General features: G+C 45.6%; 2 protein-coding genes across 4 annotated transcripts in view; both read right to left on the bottom strand.

Moving 5' to 3' along the window:
* DNAJC13 (DnaJ heat shock protein family (Hsp40) member C13) overlaps window positions 1-5,990 on the bottom strand; it is a 63,179-nt gene extending 57,189 nt beyond the window's left edge. For all 3 annotated transcript variants that reach the window (XR_014517653.1, XM_083467748.1, XM_083467749.1), the window contains exon 1: window positions 5,654-5,990. The gene's annotated coding sequence lies outside the window, so the exon portion shown is untranslated. The remainder of the gene's footprint in view (window positions 1-5,653) is intronic.
* An 8,736-nt stretch (window positions 5,991-14,726) lies between these two features.
* On the bottom strand, window positions 14,727-22,975 carry LOC310689873 (zona pellucida sperm-binding protein 3-like). The gene is made up of 11 exons (XM_083468307.1): window positions 22,508-22,975; window positions 20,847-20,965; window positions 20,663-20,766; window positions 20,370-20,550; window positions 19,603-19,723; window positions 19,228-19,319; window positions 19,010-19,152; window positions 17,846-17,968; window positions 16,336-16,452; window positions 15,112-15,228; window positions 14,727-15,008 (listed from the first exon to the last, which is right to left on the bottom strand). Exons 1-11 carry the CDS (start codon window positions 22,895-22,897, stop codon window positions 14,917-14,919), a joined length of 1,599 nt encoding a protein of 532 aa, XP_083324433.1. The 5' UTR covers window positions 22,898-22,975; the 3' UTR covers window positions 14,727-14,916.
* Between the last annotated feature and the right edge of the window lie 891 nt (window positions 22,976-23,866).

Raw genomic sequence — 23,866 nt, 5'->3', positions numbered from 1 at the left:
CTGTACTGTTTTTTATCTGCAGGGTAAGTAGCACAGAGGAGCAGTCAAAATTTGATCACCTATCTGTATTCAGTGATACAGGGTGGAAAATCTTCCAGCTCTCTTTTTTCCAAGTTCTTTAAGTTCGTTAGTTACAATGAATGGGTGCCAACTGCAAATATTAGGCAAGCTTGACTCTGTTTCAAAGTTTTTAGGCTTCTTTACTAAATAAACCACAGAGCCTAGGGCTTGCCGATCAGAAGGTTGGCAGTTCGAATCCCCGCGATGGTGTGAGCTCCTGTTGTTTGGTCCCAGCTCCTGCCCACCTAGCAGTTCGAAAGCATGTCAAGTGCAAGTAGATAAATATGTACGGCTCCAGTGGGAAGATAAACGGTGTTTCCATGCGCTGCTCTGGTTTGCCAGAAGCAGTTTAGTCATGCTGGCCACATGACCCGGAAGCTGTCTGAGGACAAACGCCGGCTCCCTCGGCCTACAGAGTGAGATGAGCGCGCAACCCCAGAGTTGTCTGCGACTGGACCTAACGGTCAGGGGTACCTTTACCTTTACTAAATACAAGGGAAACATGCTGCACTGCCACTCCCATCACCATTAGTCAGTAGGGAAAATGGTAAAGAGATTATGGGATTGTAGCTCTGCCATAACTGAGTCACAGGTTAGCCACCCAAGCTAAAGATTGTTTTTAATGCAAACTGTAGATTTTTGCAATGCAATGCAAATTTCAATCCCCGCCCCCTGCCCCAGAAATCCGACATGTGTTACTGCAACCTGAAGTTGCTCTTTCCTTTCTATCACCTCATTCTGCTGGGTGTGTAAGTGCATGAAAAGTCAAGTACTACCACAAATTTTTACTGACAGCAAAATATAAGCGTTAAGTCTCAAATACTGCAAAGAGACAAAACAGTTTCATTCAGCCTTTTCATACTAAATGCTTATCTATTTAGAGACTTTGCTCCCATAAATCTGGAGAAATGGATCCAATTCTTTGGCAGTTACAATCAGCAGCATTGTACATGATGTACTTATTATGCAATAACTTAGAGAAGAAGGGGAGGAAAGAGGGAACAAGCATACAGTACTACTAAGGTAAACAAGAGACTGTAAGGAATATATTTGATACAGGTACAAGTTACTAGGTTACAATTACTTTTTGCCACTATAGCTACAGGCAAGTTTCAGCTTTTCCATGCCACTGGGCAAAATTATCACAAGCTTTCATTGTTTAAAGAATGTCATTTGCAAAGAGCCAGTCAGGCTTTGTAGTATCATATAACCATTTTATCAGATTTGTAGAATATAATAATTTTCATCATTTCCATCCTAACGTTATTAACCCAGAGGGTCACTCAAAAATAATATTCAACAATATGTGCAATTAATATTCCTTTTTAGGGTTTTAAAATTAGAATACACTCACTAACACACATCTCTACCCAGCAATGATCTTAGTTCTGATCTCTTCCCTATTACTGTGTGCAATTTAGAGCTCCATATTTTAAGCCTAAATAAATGTTACTTATATGGATAATGGTGAATTGCTACTCATTTTCCATTGGCTAGCTTTAGAAGACATTAAAAGATCAGCTGCCATGTGAAATCAAGAAATGAAGGCTGTTTTAACTCTTCATTATGCTTTAGCTTGTATATAGATTGAAGTTGAATTATAAACATTTCCACCCCACCTTTTAATGCCCAGAAGGGCAACAGATAACAGCACAATGAAATACATAAAAATACAAAAAACAAAACAATACACATTGAAATCCATTTAAATGCTGTGATGCCAGCGATCACAAGATCGATCTCAACAGTCCTGATGAAATAATGATTTTACCAGCTAGCGAAGGGAAGCAAGGGAGGTGGCCCAAATTTGGTAGATACCAGCATAGTATCGTTATGTATACTATAAGAACTGGCATCTGTGAGTGTCTGGCACAGTAACAGTCACAGGGAGAAGAAAAGGAAGGCACCAGCACAGCTAAGGAGTCTCAAATGGTGCACTTAATAAAATGTTAAGGCCCAAAGCATGTTGAGTCAGATGACTCAGGAACAACTGAATCAGGCAAGACAGCTGAACCAATTAGGTATGCCCCGTTAAAAACAACCTGCTCAATAAACACCAGCGGAAGTTTAGAGAGCCCTGAGTTGAGAATGAAAGCACACACATACACAAATTTCTTTCTATCCAAAAATTCTACTAGTTTGTGCAGCTTCTCTCACTAAGCAACTTGGCTGCAATGTTCCACTAACAGACCTGGTCTACCAAATTATTCCCCAGTTCAATTTCATTGTTAGCAGCTGCCACAGCCAGCATGCAATTAATGCATTCTCACTTTGAAGAAAAGTAATGCTATTCTCTCCCTCCCTCTAACATGACTTTCAAGATATCTGAGACAGCTGATTTCTCTTTCAAGTAAAGCAGAACACCCATTGTCTATTATACTAATTCCACACACATCCTTCAACCTCTCAGGTTATACATTTGTAATGTAACTTATTATGACTTCAAGGAAAAACTGAATTCCACCAAATCTTTCATTAGATGCAAGTTTCTAATGAGTGGCTACATGTTTTTGACAGCTATTTTAACTAATCTGAAGATGTGCAGTAAAGTTGGAAGTATCATACACAGCATAATATTTGCTGCTTAAGTGCATCAACCATTCTAACAAAATGAAACAAATCAGCTGTAGAGGTTGTTTGAAGGGAAAAGGTTTCAGGAAAGGAAAAAAGAAGAGCAGAAAGGTGAAGCGTTGATGAATGACTTTTTCCATTGACTCAGTCAGTTTGAAAATCAATAATGAATTATTGCCATTCGTATAGTATAGCATTTGTCTCAAAACAAAAAAACCCTGAAGCTAAGAAATCATGGACAAAGGTCTATAATATTATCTCATATCAAATGTGTTGTACTAGTTATAGGTCAGGGACAAGTAACCTTTGGATCGTTGGATGTTGCTGAACTATTACTATTATTATTTATTAGATTTGTATACCACACTTCTTCTGAAGATCACAGGGTGGTTCACACAAAATACAAAATGAGAACACAAAATACATAATACAAAAACAAAGGCAAACCAATAATCCTCTTCCCACAAATACATTTACAGGGCCATAAAATGATAATCAGCCAAAGGCCTGGTTGAAGAGAAATGTTTTCACCTGGGACCTAAACATATGTAATGAAGGCACTAGCTAAGTCTCCCTGGGGAGAGCATTCCACGAATGGGGAGCCACCACAACACAATTCCCATCACCTCTGACTACTGGCCATACTGACCAAGGATGATGGAAATGGTCATCCGGCACACAGAACCCATTATAAAGGAATAAATGTTTAAGATTGTAGTTCCAAATATTCTTACCCAGTAGTTAAGGCCCACTGAACTCAATGGGGCTTACGTCTGAGTAGACATATATAGGACTGCCCTGTACACTACAAACCCTTACCCACCAAAGCTCCAATAAGATGCTAAAACAGGGGTCCCCAAACTAAGGGCCACGGGCCAGATAAGGCCCAAGGGACTCATTTATCCGGCCCGCAGCGACCCCCACCGCCCGCTCTTACCGGTGCAGCGCTGCTGCTCACTTCCGGGTTGGAGGAGCACCAGAAATAAGCTTGTACGCATGTGCAAGCGTTATTGCTGGTGTACATCCGGGTTGGAGGAGGCCCGTGCACATGCGCCCAAGCTATTTCCAGTGCTCCTCCGACCCAGAAGTGCGCCAGAAATAGTGTGTGCGCATGCTTATGGGCACGTGCTCCCCCGGCCCACCGCGCGATCAGCACTGGAGACACCGGCCCGAGGAGCGGTAAGTTTGTTGACTCATGTGATAAAACTTGGGAAAGCCAAGGTCTACCACTAGTAGCATCAAGACAAATAGTTAAAACATTTTTACCAAGTTGTATCTATTTTCCTGTCTTTGAACTCAACATTGACACTACAAGGCTGATAACCAGGCCTTGGGCTGATTAATATTCTATTTCATTTTAAATGTGTTTGTGGGTGGCATGCTACTGGTTTGTTTTTGTTCTTGTTTTTATTATGTATTTTGGGTTCTCTTGTATTTTTGTTGTTGTGATCCATCCTGTGATCTTCAGATAAAGGGTGCTATACAAATTTAATAATAAACCACTGTATCTGACTACAAGCTGATTAACTTTTTTTAAAAAAAGCATACATATAGTTCAGAAGAAAGACTGATTTGCCTTATCTAGATCCAGTTTCCAGAATATACTGTGGTTATGCATTTTACACATTAACTTGCATACTTTCCTAGGAGAATAACCACATGGGCTCCTGCATTCATCAAATTATGTATGGAATTAAAAGATACTGCCACTCCCTTGCCAGATGGCCCAATTGCCACAGTTATTTCATTCGCCAATCTACCACAAAAGTTAGCTGGGTTGTGGGCTTTCTGGGAAAATGCAGCAGATAAAGAATTACAAGGACAAAAAAAAGCAGAAAGCAGCTTACTTCTGGGTGTTAATGATTAAATGATGGCAAGTGGAAAAACATTTACTCAGATACTCATGCATGTGAACATGCATTCAAATTACTCAGAAGGTGGGGGACATTCCAGAATTGCTTTCAAATTATTTGTATCAATTCCTGGATGCCAAAGACAGCACATACATTAACATCTTGTTTAAAGTCTATTATATATATTGATTGATTCTTTTTCCATTCTGGCTCAGCGTGAGAAAAGCAGCTCTCAAGTAGAGTCTCTTAAAAGCCACGGCTTGCAGTGCACAAGTGTAAGTGCAGTTTCCTTGAAGAAAAATTACTCCCTACTTTGTGGTGAATTACATAAAACACCCTTGCTAACCCTACAATACAAGCCCAGGATTCAAAACACATATTGTATGTGGAACTTCCATTTGGAATGGAACTGAAGATGCAGTTCTCAATCACAGCATCATGCAATTCAGGAGCTATTGTGCACAAATTCTGTCCACCTCCCAAGAATTCATCTACCTTACTACATTTTTAAAGAAAACTCCAAGACGGGTGGAAATTAAACACATAAGCTGACTGTACCATTTTTATGTCAGTCGATGAATTTTCTTCCCAAAAGACTGGATAGAGCATGCAAGGAAGCAACAAGCCGTGGGAAAGATGAACTCTAGCCAGCCCATGAAAGTTTCTGGCAGGGGTTTGAACCCACCACCTTTGCAGCACAGGGGTAGCCAGGCAAAAGGGGTGCCCCCAAACCATGGGAACCGTTCCATACACATTGATAAGATACAATTGTGGAAGCATGAAGGCTTTTGTGCTTAGAAACACAACAGTTAACATGCTATAATAGTGCACAGCCCGCTTCTCCCCTGTTGCTTTGACCACTGGGAAAGAAAAAAGGGGGGATTTTGCAAGCTGGGTGCCAGCCTCCCTGGAGCAAATGCGGAAATGAGGGCTAGACACCTGTTTTAACCCCCACCCGTTTGCCACCTCCATTTACCGAGGATAAATAGGGAGGGGGCGCTTACTGAATTGGGGGTGGGGATAAAAGAGAAGTCACTGGCTGGGATGAATAAGGGGGGAAGTCCGTGTTTCCCTTCTCTCCCCGCCCCCCCCCCACTGCATGCAAAGCCCTCGGAGGCTCCCTTCAGTCTCTTTTTTGTGCCCTCAAGGGGGGGCACCCATTTATTTACCTGGCCGGGGAGCGGCGCCGTCCAGTCCCGCACCCCCAAAGCCTCGCACTGACAAGGGACGCCGCGAGCCAGCAGCCCCCAGTTGCTGCCGAGAGGGCTTCTCCTCTTCCTCCTCCTCCTGGGCTGCAGGCGCTACCCCTCCGAAGCGCTGCCGCCTCCCCTCAGAGCCTAGCCCTGGAGGCCGCCATCTTCGCTCGGGCAGGGGAGCCACCCTCCGCGCGCACGCGCAGTCCAGGCCCAGGCCGCCGCCGCCGCCTGCCCGGCCTGGTCACGCGACGAGCTCAGCTGACCCGCTCAGTTAATCGGCCGCCTTCCCCTCGCCTCGCTTCCCATTGCCGGAGGGAAGTGGGCATGCGCAGAGCGCGCAGCTGGAGGGAGGGAGGGAGGGAGAGAGGGGCGGAGCGAAGGGAGGGAACGCCCCACGCTCTGGTCGGGGAGGGTGAGGTGAGGTAGAGTTCTCCTGGGAATGGAGGTTCTCTCTCTCCATTCCCAGGACAATATATATAAAGGTTTTTATTTATACTTTTCAAATTTATACTTTTCATTAATTTTGCAATCATTTTAACATTTCAAAGTTTGACTTCCTCCTCTTTCTGTGGGTCCTTAAATTAATTTTTTAAAAATCTGCTGCATATCTAAATTCATTAAATTTGCTCATTTAATTATCTACTTTAAATGTAAACTCTTATAAAAACTGCAGGTCTCTCTCAGGTCTATAGGCTTCGTTTCTGGTCACTTTTTGGGGAAGAAGGCACAGGCCCTGGAGGTGACGGGACGTATACAGCCCTTCACTCAAAGATCACAGGGCTGCTCACAACATTGAAAATACAAAGTGGGAGCACAAAATGCATTTGTTGGCAGCCGCCTGTCTCGGAAGAAAATGGGAGAGCGCACATTTCAGGGTGGGACATCAAGCCGTTGCAGAGTTACAGCGCCCGCTGTGGCTATAAAGACTTAATACCGGAGAGACATGTTGCAGAATCATAAAATGGGAAAAGGTCACAAGGGTCATCTAGTCCAGTGTTTCCCAACCTTTTTTGGGCAAAGGCACACTTGTTTGATGAAAAAAATCTCGAGGCACACCACCATTACAGCCCTGTGACGTCAGCGCGCAGCGTCACGCCGGGAGGGACGCACGAAAGTGTAAGTTTCAATTTTTTCCCCTGCCCCTTGCCGGGGAACCTCCAAGCTTTGGGGGTGGGGGGGGGAGGAGGCAGCAAAGCGAGGGACTGAGGGACGGCGGCAGCTGAGGCGGCGGCGGCTGTTGTGGTGGTGGCGGCGATAGCGGGTGGAGGAGGGGGCGGCGGCGGGGCCGAGGTGGCCGGCGGCGGCGGGGGAGGCGGCAGCGGGTGGAGCAGGAGGGCGGCCGAGGCCGGTGAGGGAGTAGGGTTGCCTGGGGCTTGAGGAGCCGTCGCCGGGAGTTGCTGCTGCTGTTGTTGCTGCTGCTGCCCGGACATGCCGGCCTCCTCCTCGTCCGCTGTCTCGCGCTCCTCCTTTTTGCGCGCGCTGCCCCGCCGCCGCCCCATTGGCCGGGTCCTGTCAGCTGATCCTGTGTTATTTCCTGTGTGTGCGTGTGAGGGGAGAATGGAGAGAGAAACCTCGGCACCACCACCGCGGAGCCGCCCCCGGCTCGACGCGGATCCTCGCCCCCGCCGCCCCGCCTCTCGCCCGCCCGACTCGCCCGCCTCCCTCCCACAGCACACCAGCCAACGTCTCACGGCACACTAGTGTGCCGCGGAACACCGATTGGGAAACACTGATCTAGTCCAATCCCCTGCAATGCAGAAATGTTTTGCCCAGTGCTTTAAAATAAAAATAAAAATTATGCCCCATGGGGTGGGGAAGAATTTATTTATTTTTGTTGGGTTGTGCTTTAAACTCTGTGCCAGTATCCATGGGCTCAGTTTTGTAAACGATGCCCCCCTGCTCCAAATATTATCACTGTTGGCTGAGCTCATTCATGTATTTATTTATTTACATTTATATCCTGCCTTTTCTCCCAGGAGCTCAAGGTAGTGTTCATCTACCACATGGGTAGGCAAACTAAGGCCCGGGGGCCGGATCCAGCCCAATCACCTTCTAAATCTGACTGTCTGGGAATCAGCATGTTTTTACATGAGTAGAATGTGTGCTTTTATTTAAAATGCATCTCTGGGTTATTTGTGGGGAATAGGAATTCGTTCAGTTTCCCCCAAAAAATATAGTCGGCCCCCCACAAGGTCTGAGGGACAGTGGACTGGCCCCCTGCTGAAAAAGGTTGCTGACCCCTGATCTACCCATTAATTAGTGTTCTCTCCCCATTTTCTTCTCACAACAACCCTGTGAGGTAGGTTAGACTGAGGGACTCACTGGCCCAGGGTCACCCAGTGAGATTCATGGCTGAAGTGGGGTGGGGGGTGGGATTTCAACCCTGGTCACCCAGGCCCAGCACTCTTAATGACTATACAGTGGTACCTCAGGTTACATACACTTCAGGTTACATACGCTTCAGGTTACAGACTCCGCTAACCCAGAAATAGTGCTTCAGGTTAAGAACTTTGCTTCAGGATGAGAACAGAAATCGTGCTCTGGCGGTGCGGCAGCAGCAGGAGGCCCCATTAGCTAAAGTGGTGCTTCAGGTTAAGAACAGTTTCAGGTTAAGAACGGACCTCCAGAACGAATTAAGTACTTAACCCGAGGTACCACTGTACCATGTTGGCTCAGGTGATCAGGAATCAAGTAGTTTGGCCAGTAGGACATCCGTACCACTCCTAATGGTGGCTCAGGAAAGTGTAAGGAGGCCAGCACAGTCCCAAACCTACAACTGAACAGCTTTGCCTCTCTTTTTTTACTGCCTGTTTTTGAGAGTTCTTCCTCAAAACTTGAATGGTCGTAGGGCACTAATGCTTCACTGTCACGTAGCTCCTTCCTTTGAAATTGTTACTCATAGGCAGTCATTAGCTCTCATTCTAGGAAGATATGATATGTAATTCTCCATAAACTGACCTGTAAATGTGAATGGCAGGGACAATGCTGTCTCTGCATTTAGCTACCTAGGTCTTTTTTTTTCAGCTGGAACTCACTGGATCTGAGTTCCAGCACCTCTCAGGTGGGTGCCATTGTCGTCATAAGAAAACAAGGGAGGCGTTCATGGTGAGTCCTGGCACCTTTTTTTCTAGAAAAATAGCACTCATCATTAGTAACTTCCAGGAGTATTATCCTCCATGAATTTGTCTAATCCCATTTTAAATCCAGATACCGTATTTTTCGCTTGATAAGGCGCGCACCGGACCATAAGGCGCACCTAGTTTTTAGAGGGGGAAATCAAGGAAAAAAAATATTATCCCCCCCCCCCCAGCCCCAAAGAGCAAAGAAGCCAAGACAGCCAGCGGGATCCATCACGCTGGCTGTCTTGGCTTCCTCTTTAGCCACGCACAACCTCTCCAGCCGGGAGAGGCTGCGCGTGGCTATGGCAATTCCCCCACCTCCCACAAAAGCCCACAGGAGCCGTGCACCCTTTAAGGAGCACACGGCTCCTGTGGGCTTTTCTACGAGGAGGGAGAAGGGACTGACTGGCCGCGTCAGTCCCTTCTCCCTCCTGGGGAAAAGCCCGCAAAAGCCACACGGAGCTTGTGTGCGGCTCTTGGGGACTTTTCCTGCCTGCCTCCCCCCTGCATTCGCTCCATAAGACGCACACACATTTCCCCTTACCTTTTAGGAGGGGAAAAGTGCATCTTATGGAGCAAAAAATACGGTACATCTAGTTTTAACCATGCGCTGTGATGCTCTCCCCATCTGTGGAAGGCTGTCCCCAACAGGGAAATTCTTGAGCATTTTATGCTTTAGCCATCCATGCCAGCAGTGTCAGTTGAAGAGTCTTGCCTGCATTTCTGCCTTTCCCATTTCGTCATCTAAAAAACTGAATTCCGTCCTGGTCTCATCTCTTAGCTCTTGTAATTCGAACCCAGAGAATGTTCCATTTACCTTTGATGCTGGTGGGAAGGAAGGAAGGGTAGCGTTGGTGCTGTCAGAAGAAGCTTGCATTTATCACCGCAACTTGAGGATCAATTCAGCATCCTATATCAATTACTTTTACTGCTATGCAAACACAAGTTTCCGCATGAACTCCACTGCCCTTGAAAACAGGTGGTGTGGCGTGTTGCACGTTCAAACTCTCTCACACTAACATCCAAACTCCCTGGACACGCATGTTACTTTTCTGGATGCAAGCAGGAAAAAACTGAAAACAACCAACTACACACTCTATGGGACGTGGGTGGCGCTGTGGGTTAAATCACAGAGCCTAGGACTTGCTGATCAGAAGGTCAGCGGTTCGAATCCCTGCGACGGGGTGAGCTCCCGTTGCTCGGTCCCTGCTCCTGCCAACCTAGCAGTTCGAAAGCCCGTCAAAGTGCAAGTAGATAAATAGGTACCGCTCTGGTGAGAAGGTAAATGGTGTTTCCATGCGCTGCTCTGGTTTGCCAGAAGCGGCTTAGTCATGCTGGCCACATGACCCGGAAGCTGTACGCCGGCTCCCTCGGCCAATAAAGCGAGATGAGCGCCGCAACCCCAGAGTCGGCTACGACTGGACCTAATGGTCAGGGGTCCCTTTACCTTTACCTTTACACACTCTCTAGCCTTGATATGGGATTAATAGCCGACCTTTGTGTATTGTTATGACATTTCACACCTGATCTCTTGGTTGGTAGCAGAAATGCAGAATGCAATGACCAGCTTAACCTTTTCCCCCTTTTATTTCAGAGCTTTCCAAACACGTTAGTGTGTCGGCTGCAGTGTGTAGGTGTGTCATAAAAACACTCCCTGTGCTTCTGCCAGGGCTGGAAAGGGGTTGGGTTCAACCTGCGGTTTGCTAGTAAAACTGAATTACTGTGTCATGAAATGATGCATGTCTAAAAAGCGTGTCACCAACATGAAACGTTTGGAAAGCTCTGTTTTATTTTCTTCCGATAGTCATTTGAATCATGTTTGGGTTTTGTTTTTTACTGGATTTGTTGTGATGAAAAGGGAGTAGAGTCATTTATAGTTTCCAGAACCGCTATTGCAATTTTGAACAAGGAAAAATAGAATTACCCACATCTTTGAATCATGCTGTAGACAATTCATTCACTATTAAAAAAAAGAATTGTCCACTAGGATCAGGTGCTTAGGGCTGCTCTTCTTCTGGCACCATAGTTACTGTTTGCATACTTGCCCCTCACTTTACTTAGAATCACAGAATTGCAAGGTACCTCGAGGGTCAACCCCTTGCAATGCAAGAATCCCCTTGCCCGACAAGGGGCTCAAACTCACGAACCTGAGATTGAGTGTCTCATGCTTTACCGACTGAGCTATCCTCCATGCCATTGTTGGGGAAAAAGGTTGCTGTCTTGGAAAGCTCTTGTGAATGTCAGACATCCTCTTACACCCTAGGGGTAGAATGGGAAATCCATGACCCTCCAGATGTTATTGAACTCCAATTCTCATCATCCCCAGCCAGCATGGCCAGTGGTCAGGGATGACAGCAGTTGGGGTCCAACACCACTGACTCCCCATCCCTGCCCTTCAGAATAAGTCCTACTAAACCAATGTAAACCTTTGGCTGGGGTTGATACGCCATTGCCAGTATATGCATAAAATTTTCACAGGATGGCATTTGTCCTTCCGCCATCTACAGAAAGGACTGTGTTATGGACTGAGTTGACTAGGATCCAAAATGCAGCAGTCTGATTGGTCCTAGAACAATAGGATTCAGAATGCAGCAGTCTGATTGGTCCGCAGGAGCCACCCAATCCAACTCTAGGTGGAAGTGAATCCGCAACCTGATTGGCCTACAGGAGAATCCCAGAATTAGCCAATCACGTGGGGCCCATTGTGTAAATAATGTATATAAAGCAGACATTTCGGGGGAACTTCCATTCCTCACTACTCTGAGCTGAAGAAAGAGCATGAAATCCACACTCGACTCAGAGTATATTGCAGACTGTTTTTTAATTGTGTGATAAAAGCAGTGATCAAAGGGCTAGAAAAGGAAACATGCAGTGGAAGGGAAGCAGAAGATAAGACTAGCCGCTGGGAAGGTGAGAGGGAGGGCAACTGGGTGCCTGTTCAGAGTGAGGGCGTGTGTACGTCTCAAGGATGAATAAAGCAAACATTGCTGATCTACATGGACTTAGATACTGCAAAATGATTGTTTACGGTGCCTGAGTTCAGCACGGTTGCTGTAAACATAGCCTTGCCTCCAAATGAAGCATAAATGTAGAAGTAGTATCGGGTACAGCAAAAAACAGAAAGGAAGCAGGAATAAAATGCTGGCAGCAGTATACTGTTTCTTCAAGCAACAATAAGATTTGTCACTGTATTAGCGAGTCATCAGTATATTTATATGGAGTGGATAGGCCTCAGCTGTTTGAAGCTTTCAGGATAACAGGAAGAAGACAGACAATACCTATCAATCTTCTCAAATATTAAATAGATTTTTAGAAGTTGACCAATAGTACTTGTGTGTGTGGTTTTTTTTGGGGGGGGGGGAATTACAGTGGTACCTCGGGTTAAGTACTTAATTCGTTCCGGAGGTCTGTTCTTAACCTGGAACCGTTCTTAACCTGAAGCACCACTTTAGCTAATGGGGCCTCCTGCTGCTGCCGCGCCACCAGAGCACGATTTCTGTTCTCATCCTGAAGCAAAGTTCTTAACCTGAAGCACTATTTCTGGGTTAGCGGAGTCTGTAACCTGAAGCGTATGTAACCTGAGGTACCACTGTATTCACCTAGCATAAATGGTTAAAGGCCTACAAGGGCTTGGTCAAATAACTGAAATTTTAAAACAGGGCATTAACATCTCACCTCTACAAAAGAGATAAGAAAACTGAATGGAACTTTGCTTGTATTCTACAGCTATACTGTTCTGAGGACTATTTCAACAGGAGCTTTCTTTTGAATAATAAACAGGGTCCTTTTAAATGTTTCTTTTTTTCTGGTCAGGCTGAAGAGGGAGGTTTTAAAGTCGAGCTCCAAGCTGTCACTGTAGCCCCCCCCCCATGCAATCATTGTTAGCAGTTTGCTGCTGTTGGTTTAAAGCTATGAAAGCAAGATGTTACAGGGACTCCGAATGATGACTCAGCAGACAAAGACCAAAAGCTCTTGACTTCAGCTGCCGGCATACAAATGGCAAAATACCGGCTCTTCTGGTTAGACACTAAACAAACTAAAGAGAGCTTGCCAAAGGTCTAAGTTCAAATGAAATGATTTTAGCTCTGCTTCCTTTGACATACAGCAGCCTGTCCTGTTAAATAGCTGTTAAACAAGGTTGTGCCAAGCACATGACTTCCCCTCATACTGAAAATCTGGCATGCTTTTTCGCCAAAGGTAGGGTAGTACTCCTAGTCTTGAGGCATAAAACACAATATTTCCACTTAAAAACGCGAGTACTGTAAAGAATTCCTGCTAATTAGGAGCAAGATTGAGATTAGAAACACACATACACCCCGATTCAACAACTAGGATCAGATGATAGACGTTCCAATCTAGTTTACAGATGTTCCCGCTATCATTGCATGTCACATTTGGCCAATGCACAATATATTTAGCATATCAAGTACACAGTGTCCAGTATTTCAAATAGAGGACTGCCCTCTGCAGACGTTAGAAACCAAGAACTGTTCTCTGCAAAGGGGAACACGTGGCCACTTGCTAGCCACCCTCCCTGGTGAAAATGTGAGAAAATATGCCTTTAAACATCTTCATTTGTTGAATTTGTATCACTAACCAAGCCCTTAAGGTAACTCAAACCCGAATAATACCAGTTTAATTGCAAGTTACAGCAGAAAATTATAATTTACCTTCTCAGATTGTCTGTTTTGTTTTACTATATAGGCTTGAGGCTATGTGTTTCAGCTGTTAACACCACTGAGCCATTTTTTAAAAGAACCTCAGTAATTTGAGGTTCTTCTACGACAGGACTTTTTAACTGCTGCAAGAAGATTTGAGAGGGCATGTTTCTGTTGGAAGGCAGAATTTCTCTGCCAATGGAGTGTTAGGACTGAAGGCGTTGATTTCCAATTCTCCGTGTATTAGTTGCATGCTGCGCAGCTACTGTTCTGCTGCAGTTCGGCTTCCAGCAAAAGCTGTGTTATTAGTCTCGCTGTGATGAGATTTTACATAAAACCATAGCTATTTAGAGTTGCTTTTGTGAGTAAAGCAACTAATGTAGATACTTATTTTGGACTCACAGCTGTCCATGGAGGCACAGGTTAAATCCGTGTCCAGGGCAGCTGTGTACCAGCTCCATCTGGTACGCAGGCTGAGACCCTACCTGCCCGCAGACTGTCTCGCCAGAGTGGTGCATGCTCTGGTTATCTCCCGCTTGGACTACTGCAATGCGCTCTACGTGGGGCTACCTTTGAAGGTGACCCGGAAACTACAACTAATCCAGAATGCAGCAGCCAGACTGGTGACTGGTGACTGGGAACGGCCGCCGAGACCATATAACACCGGTCTTGAAAGACCTACATTGGCTCCCAGTACGTTTCCGAGCACAATTCAAAGTGTTGGTGCTAACCTTTAAAGCCCTAAACGGCCTCGGTCCAGTATATCTGAAGGAGCGTCTCCACCCCCATCGTTCAGCCCGGACACTGAGGTCCAGCACCGAGCGCCTTCTGGCGGTTCCCTCACTGCAAGAAGCCAAGTTACAGGGAACCAGGCAGAGGGCCTTCTCAGTAGTGGTGCCCTCCCTGTGGAACGCCCTCCCACCAGATGTCAAAGAGAACAACAACTACCAGACTTTTAGAAGACATCTGAAGGCAGCCCTGTTTAGGGAAGCTTTTAATGTTTGATGTATCATAGTATTTTAATATTATTTTGGAAGCCGCCCAGAGTGGCTGGGGAAACCCAGCTAGATGGGCGGGGTATAAATAATAATAATAATAATAATAATAATAATAATAATAATAATAATAATAATAATATTATAATAATTTATTATTATTATTCTGCACTATCTAATTCAAAGGAGACCTCACCTCAATGTAAATGGGGGGAAAACAATATCAATTGCATATTGTTATGCATCACTTGCCGATTGAAAACAACAGTGAATACCACATGCATTTTATTTTTCATTTCAGTTTTCTATTTTGCTTAAGCCCTTGCAGAGAATGAGCCACCTGGCCACGAGCTTTGCTTGTGCAGCAGACATTACATAAACAATTGTTGCCAGCTCTACAGTTTCAGGCTGCAAGGAAAAAACCTCCGTTTTCAATATACAAGCAAATGGATTTATCCACGTATCTAGAAAAAGCAGCTCAGTAGGACAAGCACCACGATTGCAGCTGCTGTGGTTTGGATTCCTTCCAGGACAGTCCCCTTCTGTGATGCAGTGCCTAAAAGGAGTTTAAGAAGTATTAAAACCAAGAGCTCCATCTCCCATGGTTCACTACCCAACCCCTTTAGTAAACGGTGCCATGCCTTCATTATGTCCATTACCTTGCAGGGACAACTTTGTTATCTCCACAGAGGGTGCCAGTTCATCCAAGCTTTCATCTGTAGCAGAGGTTAGCTTGGCCTCAACAACATTTTCAGATTTGGTGTGTGGTGCATCATCTACAGTCAAGGGAATAGGAGCGTTAAGAGTTTGTCAAGAACAGCAACTTTGGAGGCTCAGAGGCAAAGCCACCATTTTGCTTTTAAAAAAGTCTTACAGGGCTTTAAAGAGGAGGAGGAGGAGGAGGGGAAAGGATGGAAGTTACAATTCCTGTTGCTTTTAACTGCATCTTGATTTGTTCTGCGTTAGCTACAATTAGCCATTCATTACAATTCTGATCTTCACCTCTCTACCATGGTATCTTGGAACTCAAATGGAATCCATTCCAGAAGTCCATTCGAATTCAAAAATGTTTGGAAACCAAGGTGCGGCTTCTGATTGGCTGAAGGAAGCTCCTGCAGCCAATCGGAAGCTACGTCGGACTTTCGGGTTCCAAAGAACGTTCATAAACCGGAACGCCCACTTCCAGGTTTGCGGCGTTTGGGAGCCAAACCGTTTGACTCGCGAGGCATTTGGGATCCACGGTACGACTATCTTTCCAATCCGTGAGTGCCAGACCTTATGCAGCCTAAACAGCACCACCCACCCACAAACTTTAGAGGGATTCCCTCAAAAAAACAGTCAGATGAGGATTGTTTTTGCTCCAGAGTTGACTGACTGGTGGTTTTTGAATCCTAAATAGCAGCATTACACACTGCAACATTTTGTTTCAGGTCCCATTTGTCTACCCCATTCTGGCCTCAGGACTTATTTGGGTAGACACCCTCTCTAACACTTCTCAAGATCCCAGTATATTGGTTTAGGAAAGAAAATCACCATAGCTGTAGTAATTATTGGAGCAGATTTCTTAGAGCAAAATTGCAAAAGGTGGAACAGAAGCCATGGCTACAGTTACTGAGAGGCAAGAGCCTTTGGGGAAATCTATGGATTCTCTTATATTGAGCCATCTATTTATTTTACTACATTTATATGCCACTTTTATCTTCCAAGGATATCAAGGTAGTGTACATAGTTCTCCTCATTTCATCCTCACAACTGGACTAAGAGATGGTGAGTGACTGTGGCCCAAGGAGACCCAGTGAGCTTAAAGGCAGGGTGGGGATTCGAACCCTGCTCTCCCAGGTCTTAGTCCATTACACCACACTGGCTCTCTAAAAGGACCTTACCAGTTGTTGTCACAGCCTTATCAGAATCCAGGAGCCATCCGAGTCCTTCGTCTGCTTTGAGGATAAACTGACGTCCAACTGTAGAGTCAGCCTCAGCTTCTATCACACGAGATTCACCTTTAAGAAAGGAATCACAACAAGACAGATATAAACTGAACTTTCTGGCCTTGCAGTATAGTTAAGTATTTAATAAGTTTCCTATGTACTCATGAACCGCCAGAAGGCCCTCGGCACTGGACCTCAGTGTCCGGGCAGAACGATGGGGGTGGAAACGCTCCTTCAGGTATCCTGGACTGAGGCCGTTTAGGGCTTTAAAGGCCAACACCAACACTTTGAATTGTGCTCGGAAACGTACTGGGAGCCAGTGTAGGTCTTTCAAGACCAGTGTTATATGGTCTCGGTGGCCACTCCCAGTCACCAGTCTAGCTGCCGCATTCTGGATAAGTTGTAGTTTCCGGGTCACCTTCAAAGGTAGCCCCACATAGAGCACATTGCAGTAGTCCAAGCGAGAGATAACTAGAGCATGCACCACTCCGGGCAGGTAGGGTCTCAGCCTGCATACCAGATGGAGCTGATAAACAGCTGCCCTGGACACAGAATTGACCTATGCCTCCATGGACAGCTGTGAGTCCAGAATGACTCCCAGGCTGTGTACCTGGTCCTTCAGGGCACAGTTACCCCATTCAGGACCAGGGATTCCTCCACACCCGCCCGCTTCCTGTCCCCCCAAAACAGTACTTCTGTCTTGTCAGGATTCAACCTCAATCTGTTAGCCGCCATCCATCCTCCAGAACATAGAACCAGCAAGGGTTTTATATGTTGTAGCCTGTAGACAAGTACATTTCATGCAAATAGCAAGTTCTCAGCCTCCAGGCCATTTGTCATCTATAGCCCTTCCTTCAAGAAAGATCATTCCACCAATAGGAAAGTAAATATGTTTCACAAAAACTTGAAGAAAACTGATCATTTCTTCCCATCGCAAGGCTTAGATGAGAGGCTTCCATTGGTAAATGGCTTGAAACTCTCTAGGAATGCCACATAGACATGAAGACGAGGAGGGTGATGAAATTTGTTACCTGCCTTTGACCAGCACGTCCTGGGGTGTATGTGGCAAGAATTCAAAATTCAGTATTTAAAAAAGTTAAAACAAGTTACAGGCACAAGAATAGGGTGGGTCCTGAAAACTAAGACCTCAAGGAGAACCTCTTCTCTGTTGGGGAACTGCACACTTCTTGTGTGTGGGGCCAGCCCCCCCCCAATTTCTTTCTGCACCTCCACTTCTCCATCCAGTCCTCCTTAGGAGGTTGCCGGGGAAGGAACTGATCATTTTCGCCAGGTCTGAACTGAATAGTTGCAGAAGGAGTCATGGCTTCATCTGTTTTGACCACCTCCCCTGCAATTTTCCCCTTCTAGGATTTCCCCACTTGCAGGAAGTTAGGTGGAGGGCCACAGATCCCCACCCCTACTTTATCATAGCACAAGCCTTTGATTTAGCCATTTCCTTTCTTACCTTGGGCCCCCATGTCTGTTGTTTCCACTTCTCCTCTCTGGAGGTCCCAAGGAGCATCGAGGATTAAGAGAGGTCCCACCAGAAGGTCTGCTTCAGCTTCCCCTTCCGAGATGTCAATGATAGCTAGAAGCGAACAACAAAACGAGTTGTTTTAGAGCCTTAAAACAAGCTTATCCCCGGTGTTAAAGGCAAGAGCTGGTCCCACAAGCTTTCTGTGCCATGTGGAAAACAATACTTTACATTTTTTGAAACTCCATGCGCACGGCTTTTACCTTTGAAATATGGGGAAAGTATAGCATTGCTCTTAACATCACTTATGACAACATTCAAGCATTCCCACTCAGTTTAGAGATGCAGAAGGTTCCAGAATATCCAGCTAGTGTGTAGTTTGCAGTTCTCAGTAGCTGAGCTACTGCCATAGAGTAAGTTGAGAGCAGGGTCAGGAGTCTGCGGCAGGCCAGTTATTGTTTGGGTACAAGGTTACACCCACACTATGCACTTATAATAATTGATTCTTTATACCCCACCCATCTGGCTGGGTTTCCCAACCACTCTGGGCGGCTCCCAACAGAATATTAAAAACACGATAAAATATAAAACATTAAAAACTTCCCTGTACAGGGTTGCCTTCACATGTCTTCTAAAAGACAGATAGTTGTTTATTTCCTTGACATCTGATGGAAGGGCGTTCCACAGAGAGGGTGCCACTACTGAGAAGGCCCTCTGCCTGGTTCCTTGTAACCTCACTTCTTGCAGTGAAGGACCCGCCAGAAGGCCCTCGGAGCTGGACCTCAGTGTCTGGGCAGAACGATGGGGGTGGAGACACTCCTTCAGGTATACTGGGCCAAGGCTGTTTAGGGCTTTAAAGGTCAGCACCAACACTTTTAAACGTACTGGGAGCCAATGTACGTCTTTCAGGACTGATGTTAAGCCCAAGGCTTCCCCCACAGAATCCTGGGAACTGCAGTTTACCTCCTGCCCCATTAGCAAACTGTAGTTCTTGGGATGCTTTGGGGGAAGCCATGTGCTTTATAAACATGGTGTAGGATGTGACCCAACCCCCCATTTTTATACCTGGCTATACTGGAAGGAGTTGGTGGCAGGTAGAATCTAACACCACCTGGAGGACCACAGGTTCCCCCACCACCCAGGTTTAGAGCATACCTGACCCCAAAGTCACTTGTTCCCTCTGTTCTGATGCACGGCGATTGCTGGGGTTGTTTGTGTTGGGCCATCCTTTAGATGATACACAGTTCCCAGTTTCACAGCAGTTGCAGATGTCCTCAGAGCCTTCTACTGGTAGCCAACTGATACATACAAAAAGGTCACATTAGTACTCCTCAAAGCCCTGTCTTTCCCGTAATGCAAGCTATGATACTTACAGGCTTCTTTGGCTGTTGAACGAACAAGCTTTATTTAGAGGATCTGGCCCTTTGTCAGTCGCAACGACTCTCAGGTGGCAAGCAATGTAGATCTTGAAAGGAAATTAAACAGGGTCAGAGTGGGGAATGCCACCATCTCACTGTAAATGAAAAAATGTAAGCAGGGCCAGCTGTCCAGGCACAAGACAAAATATGGCCTGCATGGAAAGAAGTGGACTGCACGGCCAGCTGAATCTTACTAAGGACAGCAGGCACTCTTAAGGAGGTGCAGGGCGGATCACCCAGCCTCGCCCATCAACACCCTCACTCTCACTTTTATTCTGCCCAATGGTAGGGCTGGGCCTGGAACCTAGTGAGATGAAGGAGTCCTCTCACCAAGTTCCTTACGTCCCCAGAAAATCTGAAGGCTTCTATGGTGAACTGGAGTGTTTCCAGGCGCGGTCTTGGGATTTTGAAGGCGGATTTCACATCATGAATTCTCCCGTCGACCAGGCATCTGGATCCAAAGATGGTACAGTCAGAAAAAACGCTTGAGTGTTATTCCAGTGTGGCAATTATTTGGGAATGGAGGGCCCCATTAAAACGTGCAACCCGATCTCATGTATATTTACGCAGAAGCAAGCCCAGGGTGTTTACAGTGGTACCTCGGGTTAAGTACTTAATTCGTTCTGGAGGTCCGTACTTAACCTGAAAGTGTTCTTAACCTAAAGCACCACTTTAGCTAATGGGGCCTCCTTCTGCTGCCACGTCGCCGGAGCACGATTTCTGTTCTCATCCTGAAGCAAAGTTCTTAACCCGAGGCACTATTTCTGGGTTAGCGGAGTCTGTAACCTGAAGCGTATGTAACCCGAGGTACCACTGTACTTCCAAGGAGGTGCGGCCTTAATTGATTCTAGGTCGGTATAGGCAGGAGTGATTCTGTGTGCATCTCTTCTGAAGGTGGGCAAGCAGACACAGATCCTCTGCTGCCCGTGAGGATTGGGTCATTAACAGGAATTTACCCCCCAAATCCCTATGCTGTTTTTCACCAGAGAGAGCAATCACTGTAACTCCTGGAGTCTCACACTGCTCAGAAATTGGAGTGACATGTAACAGTCCCTTTCCACAGGTTCCACTAAAGCTAGTCAGTCCCCCCATCTTACCCATGGAAGTCAAGAATTGCATATTGTAAGCTGGCATCTTCTTCTGGTGTTTGTTTGGCCACACAGCTATCGACCAATAGCCTGAGAGGTAAATGGTCTCCTTCCTTCTCGACGTCTGCTTGGATATGGAGATAGTCGCCCAGCCAATATCGAGTAGACTCCCTCTCGGCACTCCAGTCATCTATAGTCATCCATAACAAACAAAAGAAAGGAGGAGGAGGAGGAGGGGAGAGAGGGAGACTTAAAATAGTATCTGACAAACTGTCCTCTTCAGGGTTTGGAATCTCCCTTACCGGTCATCAGACGCAAGGAAAAGCGGAACCCTCTTTCCACAGACTTTGTCGAAGTAAAAGGAACCCCGGTGGGCTTGGTGCCATTGCTGCTCACCTTATCTTCCCTAAAAAGAAAAAGAAAAAATACAACTCAGTGGATGTTGACATGCAAGTGGGTTATTGAACTGTGGCCTAAGATGCTCACCTCGGGTAGTGGCACTCAATAGGGATCTCTACCGAGCTGTTTCTTACAATTCCAGGGCTGCTTGCAGAGCTTGGGTTATAGTACAGTCTTGTGCGGTAGAACAGGGAGTCTGCTGTTGTCTGGAAGAATAAAGCAACCCGGTAGTCTTTAGACAATTCACTTCACAGCAGGTTTCAATACAGTGGTACCTCGGGTTACATACGCTTCAGGTTACAGACTCCGCTAACCCAGAAATAGTGCTTCAGGTTAAGAACTTTGCTTCAGGGTGAGAACAGAACTCGTGCTTTGGTGGCGTGGCGGCAGCAGGAGGCCCCATTAGCTAAAGTGGTGCTTCAGGTTAAGAACAGTTTCAAGTTAAGAATGGACCTCTGGAACGAATTAAGTACTTAACCCGAGGTACCACTGTATTCTGTATTTTTAGTGTTCAGAGTTATTGCCCGTTACCTATTAATACAAAGTGGTTGTGGAGTGAGCGTAACTAAGGTCAGGCTATTTTCACAAGAGATGATTAAGGGCTGGTTTTTGATTTTTGCATAACTTTGGTGAGCTGCATTTTCAAGGAACTACATTCCTGGCCAGGGATGGAGGAGAAATTAGAATCAGCTTGCATTTCAGGAAGAAACTAACCAGTCCACTCTAGCCAAGCAATATGTGAACTGAAATGGAGTTGTCCTTTGGAACTTTCACTTCTCCAAATTTCACAATGCAAATCGAAAGTCAAGTAATGTGTATAAGAATGCAAACACTAGCGTGAAGTATGCACATAAATCCATACACTGGTGAAAATGATATAAAACTGCATTATGGGGAAACTGCTGCACAAACGCAAAGCAAAATTCACACTAAAATGTGAGAGCTTAAAAAAACAACAACCCCACAAACTTATGTGGAAATGTAGCGAACTGAATTTAGGACTGGAAAAAAACAGAAACTGAAATAAACTCAAGTTGATCTATTTCCCCATCCCTAATAATGGATTCAAACAAGCACATTTCATGTGATCACTTTTAATTTTCAGAGAAGACACACCTGCAGGACCCAGCATAAGTTTTCAGTTGCAAATTGCTCCCCAAAGTGCTGTTTACAGGACAGGACAGCCTATTCATCAGGCAGAATAAGGCGGCTGCTTCAGGTTTGGGGCATCATAAAAAGGGCAGCAAATTATTATGTAACTTATTGCTACACTTTATTCTGCTGGGAAGAGGGAGATATTTTGGCACCTGAGGCAGAAACTCCCACAGGAATAACTCTGTAAAGTAGTAAGCCCCACTGAATACAACAGGACTTACTCCAAGGTAAGTGCATATAGGAATACACACACACACACACACACACACACACACACACACACACACACACAGTGGTACCTCGGGTTACATACGCTTCAGGTTACACACTCTGCTAACCCAGAAATAGTGCTTCAGGTTAAGAACTTTGCTTCAGGATAAGAACAGAAATTGTGCTCTGGCAGCGCGGCGGCAGCAGGAGGCCCCATTAGCTAAAGTGGTGCTTCAGGTTAAGAACAGTTTCAGGTTAAGAACGGACCTCTGGAATGAATTAAGTACTTAACCCGAGGTACCACTGTATACACACACACATATACATACATACATATATGTATAAACAAGAAGGATCTTATTTGTACACAAGTCTCACATTACCTGTAGATTGATGCCACATTCTTGAAGCCCCACCTCAAAAACAACCAAGTCAGAAGCACCAGCAGAAGTATATCGGCAGCCTTGCAGGCCTAAGTGGAGATCAACAGCTTGGATCAGCTGTCCGGTCCCAAACAGGTCTCTGTGAACGGCTATCACCATTTCGTCTTTGTGGCATTGCACTGCAACAGGCCGCGGAGAGCTGGTGGGTAACAAAGTCAAGGGCTGCGTAGGAGAAGGTACATCAGCTTGCCTTGAAGATCCTTCACTAGCGCCATTTTGCAGCTGCCCAGTCACTGGCTTGTGACTTGAAGACTCCCCAATAGTAGCACAAGCCACTCTCTCAATCACGCAACACAACAATAAGCACCCAAACCCTTTGGAGTACCACATCCTGCTTACGTTATTTCTGAAATTCCACCACCCTAGAGAAAACTACCCAGCAGCAGTCGTTTTATACCTTCTCCCCATTTGCTATCTATTGCAAGTAATGAGCCTCCTTTATAGAACATCAGTTGTTGCCACCCCCTGCTGTTAAGACATTTTTAACAGGGAACTCCAAGAAAATCAGCCGCACCTGGGCCAGAGTATCTGAATAAGTAAGGATCTGGTCCTTTGTGCACTTAGGCTCTCCCCTTGGCTGGATTTAGGCTGGATGAGGCCCTAAGCTACTGAAGGTAATGGGGCCCTTTATATGTCCAGCTGTCCTTTGTCAACAACAAATTGTCGCTGTTTTTTGTGTTGAATATATGCTATATGGTAATTTGTGGACCTAATAGGTATCTTTCTATCATTTGCCCATACAGAATGTAAGCACCCTATATATAGAAATGAGCAAACCAGTGATATTTTAGGGAGCAGGCTAGCAGGCGGGGCCCATTACTTACATCATAGGAGCCTACACGACACAAAACACTGTTGCTGTATGTAGGTTTTATTTATTTATATTTTTTATTTTATCTTATATTTTGGAAATATACATCCAGGTTTTTCCCCTTTAAATTTTAGGGGGCCCCTAAGCTCTAGCTTGTTTAACTTGTACATAAATTCAGCACTGGTTCTCCCCCAAAGCCATACAGTGGTGCCCTGCAAGACGAATGCCTCGCAAGACGGAAAACCCGCTAGACGAAAGGGTTTTCCGTTTTTGAGCTGCTTCGCAAGACGATTTTCCCTATGGGCTTGCTTTGCAAGACGAAAACGTCTTGTGAGTGTTCTGATTTTCCCCCGCTCCCCCCCTTTTCTAAGCCGCTAAGCAGCTAATAGCCTTTTAGCCGCTAATCCGCTAAGACACTAATAGGGTTGCTTCGCAAGACGAAAAAACCGCTAGACGAAGAGACTCGTGGAATGGATTATTTTCGTCTT

The sequence above is a fragment of the Podarcis liolepis genome, assembly GCF_965112155.1.
Source record: "Podarcis liolepis genome assembly, chromosome: 12".
In the NCBI taxonomy this organism is placed as follows: Eukaryota; Metazoa; Chordata; class Lepidosauria; order Squamata; family Lacertidae; genus Podarcis; species Podarcis liolepis.
The sequence above is the reverse complement of the archived record's forward strand: the minus strand, read 5'-3'. Positions and strand labels throughout refer to the sequence as shown.

Bases quoted from the DNA above. Each gene is read 5' to 3' on its own strand.
- LOC310689873 (XM_083468307.1), bottom strand. From the start codon at position 22,897: ATGTGGTACTCCAAAGGGTTTGGGTGCTTATTGTTGTGTTGCGTGATT. The intron at 19,153-19,227 runs GTAAGTATCATA...TGTATGTATCAG, and splicing joins TTCAACAGCCAAAGAAGCCT to TTGGCTACCAGTAGAAGGCT. The intron at 15,229-16,335 runs GTAAGGTCCTTT...CCTTGACTGTAG, and splicing joins TAAGGCTGTGACAACAACTG to ATGATGCACCACACACCAAA.